The following is a 14,218-nucleotide window of genomic DNA, read 5'->3' as shown; positions in this document are numbered from 1 at the left end:
GTTAATTTCGAACCAAGAAAAGTGGAGTCCAACATTTTCCAACTGCAGGTGAGGGGCACATAATATTCTTGCTGGGATGATTTTTCCAAGTTTGCTTGTCTTCTTATAGACACACACTTTTCAAAGGGCCTCTCGTAGACCTTGTCAGACTAGTCTAAATGTATCCTTGAAACCTCCCAAATAGAATACCAAACATGTTATACCGTATTCAATACGAAAAAAAGGGAAAAACGGTAAACCAGTCGTCAGCTCGTATAGGCGCTTGTCTCAGCCCCGGTTAATTCTATCAGCTGGTTTGTTGCGGGTAACACAAATTTGCAAAACGTACATGCATTAATATTCCCACACATAATATATCCCATAGACTGAGAAGCTAAGCTCGCACAGAAGATCGGAATGCCGGAGTATGGCACAGGAATAAAACTTGGAGGATTGATAAATACTTATATATAACGTAAGAAGTCTAATCATTGTTCAACACCTCTTCGTTCTTTTCCTGAGAAGACTATTCTCAATCGATCGCGATCAACAGTCAAGGTACATATCGTCGATTAGTTCATTATATTAGCTACTATTACTACCAGAAAACTGCGGATTTGTCTTACGACACTGTAACATATTTACAAGCTCCTTCGGATCCGAGAAACTATATTCAAATATCCGGTAGTGGATCTATACGTATATATACGAATACTTCCTATTCAGAGTTCCCAAAACTAATTGCCCCCCCAGGGGAAGCAGGAAAATTATAATATCACATCTTAGGGACTCATAATGCCGCGAGTATCTTGTCAAAGTCCCATTTACTGGCAACCTGGACATATATCACTCCTATCACAACTATCACCATATCTCCTAATCCACGCGTTCAATGATGATGCACCCGACTGGATCAAACAATGTCGCAAAGGTTTAAAATATTCTTATCCCGACCTGGTTTTCGAACAAGACCCCAAAGAACAAAACAGCCCAAATATGTCCGCCGTCATAAGGCGGATACATAGCGCTAACCCTAAAAATGCGGCTAAAACTACCACTTGACGCGGGGGGAATCGGTAAATATTTCCTATCCTAGAATATCTTGGGCTATAGTTGACCAATAAACTCGACTATATAGGCTACATTAAACATAGAAGTAAGCAATTGGTCTTTTGGGAAGAGTATGTTGAGGGCGTTGGCGCTGGTGGGACAATAATGAGCCGTTACATAGTATTTAAGTCAATGTTCGCATCTGGTGGAAGAAATAATATAATTAGTTAGTCTCTCGGTAGTAAAGGTAATAATCTATGTCTGTATAGATGCGGAGCCACTCACAAATGATAGCTTGTGCTCCTCCCAAACCTTTCGCCAGTCTTCTTTGTAGCCTTCCCCCGCTCCTCCATCAAGTGTTTTCGATGTTCCAATGCCTCCGCTTTTGAAATAACAGGTGGGAGCCGTCCTAATATTTCCTGATGAAGTTCTGGGGGAAGATTCCCTATCGGTCCATCATTTAAAGCTTGAACAAATTCCTCTCTAAACTCTGGTTGCTGGGGAGCTATCGTTCGGCTTGTCGGGATATTATGTGAAGGATCGCAAAGGAAGAAAACCAAGATCTTTCGATGTCCTTCTTTTGACTTGTCGATGAGTTCAAATGGTTCGACGCGATGCTGAAATATATTTGGGAAGGCGATTGCTCTGTTTTCCTATTCTAATATTAACACCAAAAGCAGCCGATAAGATGTACAAATACCCTACCTTTGTTTCGACGGCACCAAGCTTTTGATTTGGTTGATCCAGAATATTCATATCGTATTTTGCTTCCCAATCATCTTCCCTTTCCGGATCTCTATTATTCCAACGCCATGTTTCATTTCCTTCATCGTCGTCAAATTCATCGCCGGACCATTCATTTTCATCTGGTTTACCTAATGTAACTTCCTTTCGAAACGCGAGGTGAGAGGTTGTGGTGTTTTCTTGGGAATAGTAGTATATTCCTGTTGATACTATCCTTTCGTTCTGCTAGGGGTTAGTTATAGAGTTTTTTTAATGGTACCTTTGGCACGGCTCCTTACCTCCATTGCTTCCACGTGCCAAGTACCACCTGTGTACTCGGGTTTGTCTGGTGTAAGGATTATACTTGCTATTTTGACGATAACACGCGCTGTAGTGCCTTCTAGCTTAACATCTTTTAAGGTTTGTGGCTTCGGTGGTCGCCACATTCTTTGGTCCAATATGTATCCCATGTCTCTAACGATATAATAATCTCGGCCGCATTCGTATTGATCCTCGCAGTCACTCTCCTCTTCATAATCAAGATTAATTTCATTATCTACGGCTTCTTCTTGTCCGTCCGCATCGTCTGATAACCCGCAATAATAATTTTCTGGTTCGTCTGAATAGTTTGTTAGTATGCGCCTTCAGCTTCCGTTAACTAGTAGAGCTATAGAGATAGAGAAAAATAAATACTTTTATGCAACCCCACAGTCAACAAGTACTTTCTTCCCTCAAACTGCTTTAATAATCTCTCCCATCGTCTGTCGTGGTCCCTTTGCGACAATATTTCTGGTGGTGCGTAACGGTAATCCCTTTCGACCCTCTTGTGGTCATATGAGCCTTCTTTTAGGTTCGCGAGCACATGATTAAACAATGGTATGAACTTATCAAATATTCTCCCAAGAATGGGATAAAACAACTCCTTCTGTTTCGGTGTTGATAAGTTATTGATATACGACGCAACTTTTGTTTCTCCATGGGGGGAAATTTCGAATTCTGAGGGTAGCCAGCAGAAAGATTTGGATACCCAGTCCTTTTTCCCATTCGGAGGGGCCACAGAGTTTCCAGAGGTATCGATTGTGACGTTGTAGATTATAGGCCATAGTGAGGGATGAACGAGGTTTAGAACTTGGTTGTTTGAGTTTGGATGCCAGTCTTTTTGACCTTCCGGGATATTTTCTAGGGTTGAAATTGCTTATTAGACAGTTAGCTTGACTATTCTACTAGCGAGTGTTAGATATAATTCTTGCTATAGGCTAACCATCAATGAGCTCCCGCCTTTCTTTCTCGTCCAGAAAATCATCACATCTCCAAACACCATCAATATCAGGTTGCAATCGTCCTTTGAATTCACAGCCCTCAACATATGCTTTGTACCGTTTCGTCAGTTCCTTATATACAAAATGAATATCGTCCTTAGTCCACAATAATGTCTTTTGTCCCCTAGGATATGAATCTGCTGCTTTTGTCTCTCTAAGCCATTTTATGAATAACTTTCTGTCCAGTATCTTTTCTGTCCAATTGGGTTTATTTCTAATGGCGGCTGAGAACCTTCGGAGACAAGCTTCGCGATATTTCATGGGTTCACCCATTTTACCATCAGATGGGTGGGGGAATCGTGCTTCTGCGTCCGAGTACCCTGGTGGAAATGGATTCTGCGGTAGAGGCTGGGGAGGGAAACGAAACATATAATTAATGGGTTGAGGGGGTTCTAATGGAAGTTGAATGTTAGGGAACCCAGACCCAGACCCAGACCCAGGTCCATATAAACCAGCTGAAATCAGGAATTGAGATGACAAGGGATAGCCGCCATATGGGACTTGAACTGTTGAAGTTCGCCATTGGTCGTAATTGTCGGTATTAGGATGATCATGATCTAGTTCTTCAAACTCATATCCAGGTGGCCTGAAATTGTCTTCCGGACACGATCCCGACATTGCTGAATTCTTCGGCCTTGCTCTTGTTTCTATATAGTTTGTGGTAAAAAAGTTGCAACTGTTGTAACGTGCAAATCTTTGTTCGAAATTCTTTGGATGTTTAATTTAAGAGATCTAGACTCGACTCCTAAATTAAAGATCAATAAATCTCAGTCAGAGCGAGATTACACCTCGTTATATCAATTATAATAGAGTCATTCATAGGTTTCTCTAAGTATGAGTCAATAGTAGCACTATAAAGGATAGTTTCCGTCCTCCAGCGGAGATATCAATCTGACGTTGGACATAACGGTACCCTGACCAACGCGGCGGTACAAACGTGTGTGTGACAAGTTTCCCAATTGATATTCTCATAGTCTGTCTAATACTCACTTTTATACAAGAAGAGCCGCATCCCGTTTTGAGTATCTCGATCTTAACATGATAATTGGATTGTATATTAGTCATTATTTCCTTAACATCATACTGTCTTGTCGCATTTTCTGCGTTGACGCCGTACTAAAGCCTTGGAGTCAGCCTTCAGGCGTCTTCATCCAGCCCAGTCATACTGCGCGATGCGTACAAGCCCAACATATACTTCGAAAATACCGATCTAGAGAGCTTCTTCCAACCAAAGCTCTTTAATTCCCTTCAGTATACTTTTTATTATTATTATTATTATTATTATTAAAATGCCCTGCGAACCGTACCCAAGTGCCATCCGTTGGATGTTCATTGTATTAGCGCCTGTCCCTCGGATGCCAATCGTATCCCAACTGCCAGTACTCAGAAGATCATGGGCTATCCCATGGAAGCGCCAAAGAAGGGAAGCGCAACAAGCAGAATATGTCCATGAACGAAAGCGTCAAGATATGATTGCTGGGGAAATAGGAAATATATCGTTTCTTCAGAGGATCCGGGCTGTCAACAGCCAACGGGAAGGGATTTGAAGTTGCAAATTTATATATATGCAAAGATGCCTCCTCATGCTCAGTGGGACCAACGACATCTCTATCGAAGCCATCCGAGTGCATCCTGCTCGACTGACGGCTAAAACCTCAACCTCATTCCACTCGTCAATTACATAATGCAAGTACTTACAGTACATGCATACACATGATATTCGGTATGTGTTGTCACTGTTGTTGTCGAAATCCTACTTGAACGTGCTCAAGTCCCTCGATCCTTGCGCCGGCCATCTTCCGGCTTCCAAGTTGACTTCACACGTCGTCGCCGATCACGGTCCAGCCAGGCTCTCTCCACGAGGTCTATATCCCTTCGTGTACCACAAACTTCAATAAAAGACAGCAGTTGAAAGACTGGATTTCACCTCCCAAGGGCTGCTAGAACAAGGCACATCGAATTCTCGAGTATAACAGTTCCGTCGGGCTCGGAGCGTTGTTCGCCGGGCCGCGAGGAACAGAAAAGAACAGCACCGCTAGATGCCTTGCAGGGCGCAACCAGAACCATGGGATCTTCTCGAATATCGATGGTTAGGAACCAGACCGTTTAAAGAGAAACTCCACCTGTGGGAAATCAGACTCGACCTTACCAGGTGTCAAGATAGATTGCCGACCGTGTATTATCAGGATCCGTCCGAGGGTATATATAGATACCGTCGGCCCCGCAATCACAATTCAGGCCGGAAAACTTTGGGGCAAAGGCTTTACCAACATACCGTTTTACCGATAACCAACCTCGCTCGCCAATTTTGGTCGAGGTGGGGGTTGAAGTAAACTCACCACTATCATCACTGTTATCATTGATTCGCCGCAGTCGAGCATAATAATACGACGCAGAAAGACCCCTCCCGCAAGCTATTCCTTGGCTATAATATCTTGAGCCTCAAAGTGAAAGGCTAAAAGTCTCAGCTACATACCATGCCCTGCACGCCTTACTCCAAATCAGGACCCCGCGTCGGGACCAGTTTCGGTCCTTCCTTCGACTTCACTGGAACAGCCTCCCCTGTCAACATACGCCGATTCTGGTACGCTTACGTCAAAAGTCTGCAACAATACGAAAGTTTACTCGGAATGCAGACAGGAAGTCGGAATTCAAGACAAATATCTGTTAGGTTCCATCGTTAGACCTCAAAGGAAAAGACATACTCCTTGTGTACGAGACTCCCGTCAAAGTTGGTTATGTGAATTGAACACTACGCAAAAAAGAGAGGGCCTTGGCAGGGCAGGGATTATTAATATGGACTGGAACACCTCTTTGAATGCACAAAAGCCTCAAGGCTGTATTTGTTGGATTAATCCTGTAGACAAACAGGGTCCTTGACCTCGGAACATTTGTGCCGAGTTTTTTCTAGCTGTTCCTTCAATCAGACGACTCTCATTCTACCCTGCCGAGCCGCTCCCGAGTAGAACTAAGTCCGGAAGGTGGGTAGGAGTATAGCTTTTCCTTCAAGAACATGGCATCATCGTGCATCAAATCGGCGCATGGCCAACTGTCCGCATTGTTAAGCGTGGATATCTCACACGAGTCAAGCTTTTCTTTCCTTAGATAAGACCAATCTAGACATTTCACTGCTTTTGCCTAACAAGGGCGAAAAAAAAAAAATGACAAGAACAAAATAGAAAGGAAAAAAAAGAGAGAAAGGAAGGGTTTAAAGACCCTTTCAACTTCAATGCTCTTTGACTTCATTTCATACCTTTCACCCACTACTGTTGCCTCATATGTTGGATCCATCGTACCCCGCTGTTCGACTTGAATGCAATGCCGTGCAAATCTTCAATTTCCCCGCCGGAATATGCCCGCGACAACACACCGAAATGGGTATGGGATATCATCGTGCGCCGTAGGTTTGATTACGAAGAATTCGTCTTAACCCCGACTTTTATACGGTGGGAAAGGTCGACGTATGAATACCGAATGAACTGGGGCGGTACTCCGCTCTATACGTAATTCACATACGTATTTAGGTACAGGACAACATACGTATACCTAACTCATTATCTTCGGGGCTTTAAAAAGAAAAGATCATGAGCTGCGCTCATGTTGCAACTTTGTGAGGGGAACAAACGAGGAAATCACCGTGTGTGGGCCATAATGGCAATTTTCCCCCTTTGCTGGATCTGGACCGATTTATTCCCCCGGCGTTAACGATATATCATTTATATCACCGATCCAACTTTTGATACCCTTCGTTTTTTTTCCTTCTTCGAAATTTCGTTTCGACTACATCTCTATCTACCATATCATTATTGGTAGCGGGCGCTAGCCTTAAACCTCGACTTTTCAATACCAAAACCACCACGGGAGTTGTATTATATTTAATTATACGCGGCGCGGTACATCGATATCGATATCCCAACCATATACACTGTGCATACACCAAAAGAGCCCCAGCGATGCCTTGCAAATCTATAATCGCACCATCAGAGATCCTCGACCCCTCCGAAGTCCCCGCCCCCTACATTGAAGACTTCATCCGGTTGCGCTGGAGATGCGAAAATAACTTTTATCTCCAAAGTATTGGTAAACAGAAGCGGGCGGTGAACATGGCGTCGGTCGAGAGGTTGGAGAAGGCTATCAGGGACCATTTTGCGGCTGTGAGAAGGAAGAATGAGATGTTTGGGGTTTATGACGTTTAATGGGATGGAGGCTGATATGGTTTCTTGGCGTTTATTGGTGCCAGGCGTGGTCCCTCTCGATATCCCACTCCGACCACTTCCCATCTCTGTCTATTAATACCCAAGCTTAATTAGAGATTACGAGATTTTCGGCGAGTGACAAATAGTATCTTAGGATAGGCCCGGTCAGGATAAATATGACATTCAAATATTAAACCACCAAAATCTTTACAAGCTCTGGGTCTTACAGGCATATCTAGTCTTCTAAGCTGTCTATAATTTGATCTTCGGCCTCTCTTAAGTCTTGAGCATCTTTAGATGTATATCGTCCCCCGCGCAGCCGCCACTTTCAGATCTACATAATTTTGGTTGATATATCGTTACAACTTTCTATCGAGTGCGAATGTTTGATGTGAGACTTAACTTAGGCGGGCCGCAGCGCTGATTCTCGTATTCGCAGCACTATATACTTCATACACATTAAAGCGGCTAGTATAGTAAAGGCTACAAGTGCCAAAAAGACAGTATAAGAATATATTCGCGGTTTCGTGGCGAACTCAATACTATGCACCTCTTTAGCTTTTCAAATACAATATAGAGTCTTCAGATATATAAACGGTGGGTCCTGCCACTATTTTCGTTTACGAGACCAATTGAATCTATAATTGATAACGTAAAATGCCATAAGATGGATAGCGCTAGAATTGCATAATTAAACATAATACCGGCTCGCAAAGTATTAATTTTGAGCCAGGTTAAAATGGTAAGGGATAACAGTCGCAATAGATTGGCATAAGTAAGTGTGCTATTTATATACGACCTATTCTATATCTTTTAATGAACCGAAAAAAAAGGCAGCCTCATCTATCGCCCCTTTATCATAGGTACAGCAACTGATATATTTATGAACGATTTTGGCTTGCCTCCCTTTGATCATGAAGAATAGTTGATCAAAAGGTTTTTTTTCGGTAAGATGGCTGGCGGATACATGAAAAGGGTCGATTAAATCTAGCTCACCGGAAGTGCGTTTAAAAGTATAAAGATTTTCTGGGATTGTTTTTGAAATGTGGCGAGTCCAGAATTCGAACGGCAGGTCCTCTGGTAACTCCACTCCTTTGGCGTAAAAATCGTAAAACTCATCCCAGTCCTTGGCAACCAAGCCTTTTTCCAGTATCTCGAGTGCGTTTTCCAGCGAACCCAAGCCTAATCGGTCTCTGGAAGCGGTCTCTGCAAAGTGTTCATGCTTTAATTCACTTGCAAGCAAGTCAGATAATCTTTTAGGTGGTTGTTCTCCAACACCTGGAAATTCCCCATGGCGTTCCTGCGCCGCATGCCTCTTGTCGAGGTGGAAGGCGCTGATAAGAGCATACTTGGTGATAGTAATGGGAGGTGCAAAGTCAATAAGCGCTTTTATAAACCCTACAGTACGCTGTGGTGAAGTGTATAAACGACAAGCGTATTCTAATATTGTTTCGTGAGTGATGGGGTGTCGGAGATTCAAGTCGGCGTTGTAGGATTTCAGCAGCACCAAGCATCTTTTTGCCCGAGACCGGTACTCATCAACCTTGGATACTGATAGACGACTCGACTTGTTTATTTGAAGTCCAAAATCGCCTAGGAAAAGACCTGTTATGAAATGGCTGAGGGTGCCCCAGCTGCCGGCTCGATTAGGATCTACGCCATTGTCCAACCAGAACCGCAACCAATTGATATCGATCGAATCACGCCTCAGTCCCATGAATCTAATTGATAGGTCAAATATATGCAGAGGACATGTTGGTAAATATCTCGTCAGGCTGTAATGTTCGGCGCCAAACCGATTGTCATCGCCCGGGTCTGTTCTGCTGTTGATTAACCATGACAGTAATATCTCTTGCTTTTTTTGCTTGCTAGCATCGGTTTTCAGTATTCCCTCAGCAGGATAGAGATCCACGTTCGAAAGAGCCTCGAAAAGTTCCGTGAAAATATCGACTTCGGAGTGCTCATCGTAAGCCAGAACAGTTGTGTAGAGAGCCCAGCGTGATACAACAAAAGGGTTGATGTTAAACCGACTGTGGTGGCGAATTACGGTTTGGATACACTGTACCAAGCTGTGAACTGCAACGGGGTCGAGACTCCGGTAACGAAAAGCTGTATTAATCCATATGTTAAGGGCGAGATACAAGAAATCAGTCGTTTCGAGTGCTGTGATAGTAAACCCTGGTAAAGTTGCTACTGTCTCAAATACTTCATTGCATAGGACGAGTTCCCAATTATAGGGGGAAAGGTCAGGAGGGGAAAGGATGGACAAGCATGAGAAAGGTAGAGGTCTCCCGTTGCTAGCCATGTATTGAAGTAGTGTCCCATCCAAAGCGTTAAGCCACTCTATATACCAACCGATGTCAAGGTAAAGGGCTAGAAACAGAGGAGATGGTGCTCCATCCTTGGTTCGAAAAGAATTATGATCTCGCCAGAGGAGAGGACCGTACCAAAGCCTTCGCTGCTTGCTTAAGTAAAACTCAAGAAGTTGTTTTATTTTTGGCCCCGGCTCAATTGCAACACCATGCTTTTCGGCAAGACTGACATCATCTATACTCACAAAAGATTCACTAAGAAGGGCTGAGTATTCAACTAGCCGTCTCAGCGCATCAGATGGTGGAACGTGAGTACCAAAAAACTTCTTCACTCTATCGCTGAAGCTAGATGACTTGGTACATCTTCCAAGTTGAATTGCCCATTCTGTCCAAACGAAAAAACTGAACTCGGAAAAGGGAGGATGCTCTGGCTCTGGTTTCTCTAGCTGGTCCCATTTGGTTCTATTGATCGACGTACACTTCGTGCAATATTCGTAGTCGGGCTTATCGTAAGTATTTACCGATTGATAAGTGGTTTTTTTGATGAAGAATCGACGCAAGGAGCACACAATAATCGAGGGACTGAAGTAGGTACACCGTTCGTCCGTGCGTTCAAAGAACTCGAAACAGTCCATAGTAACCGATTCGATGCAATCTTGCTTTTGAAAAGAAACTCCTGGAAAATGGCCACTTTCTAGCTGTAGAAATTCGAGGAAAGACAGGTGAACGAAGTGGAAGACTTGATTTTCTTCGTCGAAAACCAACAAGTTTCTACACACATCCAGAAAAGACTTGATACTAAAGGCGATGTTGGTCCTTTCTCGAACCGCTCCAAGAACTTCTCTGGGACGAAGTTGTCTCAAGCTTCCAATCATCCATCGGAATGCCGTACTCACAGCCAGCGCGTTTTTGTCTTTCTCTTTTATTCGATCAAGAATATACTTGTATATCGATCCTAACCCTACAGGGAGCTCAAATAAGTAGCTTCTAAGCTGTGATTCGTTATCACAATCACAGATACTCTCTATCTGCAATTTAGCCCAGAGAAACCTTAGAGGAAATGGTGATGAGTATAACGCTCATTGACGCTTGAATAAAAATACGATTCTGGCAAACTTACATTCCTTGACATTTTTCTTTTAGTTTCCCAGCAACCTCAATCTTCAACCTTTCCCGCTGCTCTTTTGACGTTGCCCCGGGAAGAAACAGACCGCCATCTTCGTACTCTTGCATTTTTGAATCGATAAAAAAGCTAACGTCGGCTGATGTGTCTTTTAACTTGATATGATAGCTAGGAACATCCTTAAGGCTGATATTAATGTCCCGCTCGCTTGGCCGACTGGACAAAAATATCTTGACAAGACAATTGGAGTCCCGAACTAGCTCAATCAACATCTTGATTAACATACGCCGGCCCTCAGGCCCATCTTGGCACTCATCTAAAGCATCTATAACAATGTTTATGCTTGGATACAGCTGTTCACAAGCAATTCTTGATATAAGTGCTTTGGATTCTTCAAATGTGGGTGGCGATTTGGTATTTCCCGATTTAATTCTTTGTTGGAATTCGTCGGCTATGGGTAACTGTAAAAACTGGCCAGGACGCAAGGTGGCCATTTGTTTTAAGAGGGATCCAACCACACGGCCTGTGTCTGTCATTGATTCGTTCGATTTGGCGTCACAATAAAAGTAGGCGACACAATCGTGACTGCTTGACCCTCGTCCTTCGTCCAAAAGCAATCGGATGACAGATGCCCTATTCTCGGGATATAATCAGCTTCTATGGGTCATAGTATAGATCTCTACCAAATGTATATGTAACATACGTCAGCACGGTTTTACCACAGCCGGCTTGGTTGTTGTAAAAAAAAATAGCTAGCTGTCATATGTATCAACTCAGACTGTTTCAGATTCGGGGATACTTGCCATTACCCGTCAACCAGAATATTGAAGAGGAGCTCGATTTCCGCCAGTTAAGAAAATCTTCATTTCGATGTAGCCAGGAACAAGTCCCAGGTGTTATTTTCGATGCATAGTAGTTATGATCTTGGTCATGGTTGATCGGCGAGGCCCATTCAAGGGCCTGTCCACGTTTTTCGTCTAAAGTGTAACACAAAGTAAGTATTTACAATATCTAATTAACTAAAGCACAAATACGTACCGTCAAGCATATCATTTATTTTTCCTACTTTTTCGTCAATCCTAGAGATAGGCTCGTTAAATTTGTTGAGAAGTTCAGTTAACTTCTGGATCATCTCAGAGTTGCTTTTATCAGACGAATTGATTTCTAATGTCAAGAGGGTCCCCCAGTTAGCCTTTGCCCTTCAATTATGATATTTGATTGCCGTTCCGTTAGATAATCAGATTTATTTAGAGCTGACCAGTTGGGCCTATGACCCAAAATTGACTCTATACCGGCTACAAGTTAACTTACTTTGTGATCTCGCAACTTCTACATCTTTCATCGCGTTCGCTTCAGCTTTTTGTAGAATATCCAGCTCTTTAGAGTAAGTGGACGGAAACACGGCCTTCGCGACGGATTCTTGCAAAGTGTATCTATATCAGTATATATAATGCGTGTGGATATTCCCAAAAGAAGACACTGTCTGTTTTCAACCTACCAATTTTTGAGCGGTCGAAGAACTTCTTCGATTTTATGAGGAACTGAATTATGGTCCCATAAAATTTCACAAGACTCTTTTTCAGGCTCTCTTCAAACTCAAGGTTAAACCCCAGATACATTTTCTCATAGGCTGCATATCTACCAATCATCCAGATAACTTGCTCGGTACCAATTAAGATGGCGTCTCTGGCTTCTGAGTTTGATATTGCCATCTGAAGCATGAATCGGACACCTGCCCATGGTAGTGCCGCATGAACTGGGTCGTATTGAACAGCTATATCCCCCACTTCTTTGAAGGTCTTAAGCCAGACAATGATCTTTTCGGAAATATCCCGAAGTATGATCTTGTGCTCTCCTATTTCTATTTTCCACTCTTGAGATTTTTGCTTATCGCGGAGGCCCTCAATTTCGCTGATGAAATTGTTGACAATGACTTCGCCGGAATCGATCGACTGCCCCCCTGGAACTAATAGTTCTCGTTCGTCTTTTGGGAGCTTGTTGATTGCTTCTGCCCATGGACCATTGCCAGCAATAACCAAATTCCCAGTAGCAGCCGGTATATTTCCAGATAGTGGTCTCGTGGTATAGGTAGCTGATGCAGTTGGTACCGGTAGGCTTTGGGTAGTCGTCAATAGGGGCTGGCTTGTGGATGTAGCAGCTAGCTGTCCTAAACTACTATTTGTGTTATTCGGCAATTGAACCCCCAGAGCAGCCACTGAGAAAACTGATGCTACAGCATCGGTAATCTTTGCCTTTCTACCGCTTCTTATCTGAGTACCTTGACTCGATGCCGAAGTCTGGTCGTCTGATCGCAAAACAGCAATATTATCTTGTTTTGGCGTGCCGCTAGAATCATTGCCGGATTTCGTACCAAAGAAGCTCCTGCGGTGCCACCGCTTCTTTTTTGCTTGGGAGTCCGGCGGGCTCATCTTAATATTTTATGAAAATTTCTTTTGATATTCTTGTCGTGATTGTTGTTGTTTTCCACGTAGTCTATGTGAGTAGGCTCGAATCTGTATATTACAACGGATGGACTCAAAGACTTTTTTTTGTTCTCGGTTCTTGGGAGCCGCTCGATTCTTATGTGCATTGCCATTCTCCAAGGCTGGGCATATTCATCGACTCTGACATACGTAGGATATACAAATATTACCCCGCAGCAATCAGCCCAGAAGTCAAACTGTGCATATTCAAGTATCCTATGAAGGATAGGGAATACATCTCGATATTCGTGCCACGTAACTTTAGTTATTCGGACCTGTCAATAAAGATGCGCCTGGGGACAGTAATTCTACTTAAACCCTCCAATAGATTACTCTTTCCCCATCAGATTATCGGAGATACTTGAGAACTAATCAGGTAGTGACGTCCTTGGATATAACTACTCTCTCGAAACCTAACAAGTATCCGAGTGTTGTTGCATTTTGCGAACGGAGATCTCGAGATCGTTTAGTTTCGGCGCAACAGTCGCACCATTCTAAATATTGATTAAACTGAATCTTCCCTAAGAACCAGGCAAAGCTTCAAACATCAGTCGATCAGTTAGATACTTTACAGGGTTCCTGAACTTTTATTACCACATTACTCCTATACTTAAAGGAATGGCAAAAAACATTTACAATAATAGCGGTTGACTTTCGCTGAACCTCGATTGGTTTGGTTGCAAGGTTGGTTCAGGCGCAGGTTGCGGGGTAGGGTTAATTCTGGTAGCTTGATTAATTAAGCGCCGTGAATCGAACCCCCTCCGACTTCGTTGGCTATCGAATTCGCGAACGCCTCAATCAAGACTCCACGGCCAATGTTTCCTTATCCCTTCTCTTTCTCTCAAAACTTACCTTACACGCCTTACCTTTTTCCCGCAAGGCTGAACTCTAAGACTCCACTACAATGATGGACACTAAAATTTACACAGTTGGTTGGATATGCGCAATTGAGACGGAATATATAGTAGCACAGTGTTTTCTAGACAAAAAGTATGGGAAACCCAAATCCCTGCATACAAACAACAGCAACCAT

At 43.2% G+C, this 14,218-nt stretch overlaps 3 protein-coding genes across 3 annotated transcripts; all 3 read right to left on the bottom strand.

Moving 5' to 3' along the window:
- Nucleotides 1–1,310: 1,310 nt before the first annotated feature.
- On the bottom strand, nucleotides 1,311–3,689 carry AOL_s00079g437 (uncharacterized protein; the record flags this gene model as incomplete). Its single annotated transcript, XM_011124312.1, has 5 exons — nucleotides 1,311–1,682; nucleotides 1,735–1,995; nucleotides 2,052–2,371; nucleotides 2,446–2,946; nucleotides 3,014–3,689. 5 exons carry the CDS (start codon nucleotides 3,687–3,689, stop codon nucleotides 1,311–1,313), a joined length of 2,130 nt encoding a protein of 709 aa, XP_011122614.1.
- A 4,377-nt stretch (nucleotides 3,690–8,066) lies between these two features.
- On the bottom strand, nucleotides 8,067–10,214 carry AOL_s00079g436 (uncharacterized protein; the record flags this gene model as incomplete). The annotated part of the gene is made up of 1 exon (XM_011124311.1): nucleotides 8,067–10,214. The coding sequence occupies one exon, from the start codon at nucleotides 10,212–10,214 to the stop codon at nucleotides 8,067–8,069; it is 2,148 nt and encodes a 715-aa protein (XP_011122613.1).
- A 481-nt stretch (nucleotides 10,215–10,695) lies between these two features.
- Nucleotides 10,696–13,131, bottom strand: AOL_s00079g435 (uncharacterized protein; the record flags this gene model as incomplete). Its single annotated transcript, XM_011124310.1, has 5 exons — nucleotides 10,696–11,335; nucleotides 11,502–11,679; nucleotides 11,741–11,866; nucleotides 12,014–12,121; nucleotides 12,201–13,131. 5 exons carry the CDS (start codon nucleotides 13,129–13,131, stop codon nucleotides 10,696–10,698), a joined length of 1,983 nt encoding a protein of 660 aa, XP_011122612.1.
- Between the last annotated feature and the right edge of the window lie 1,087 nt (nucleotides 13,132–14,218).

This window comes from Orbilia oligospora (assembly GCF_000225545.1).
Source record: "Orbilia oligospora ATCC 24927 unplaced genomic scaffold scaffold00079, whole genome shotgun sequence".
Lineage (NCBI taxonomy): Eukaryota > Fungi > Ascomycota > Orbiliomycetes > Orbiliales > Orbiliaceae > Orbilia > Orbilia oligospora.
The sequence above is the reverse complement of the archived record's forward strand: the minus strand, read 5'-3'. Positions and strand labels throughout refer to the sequence as shown.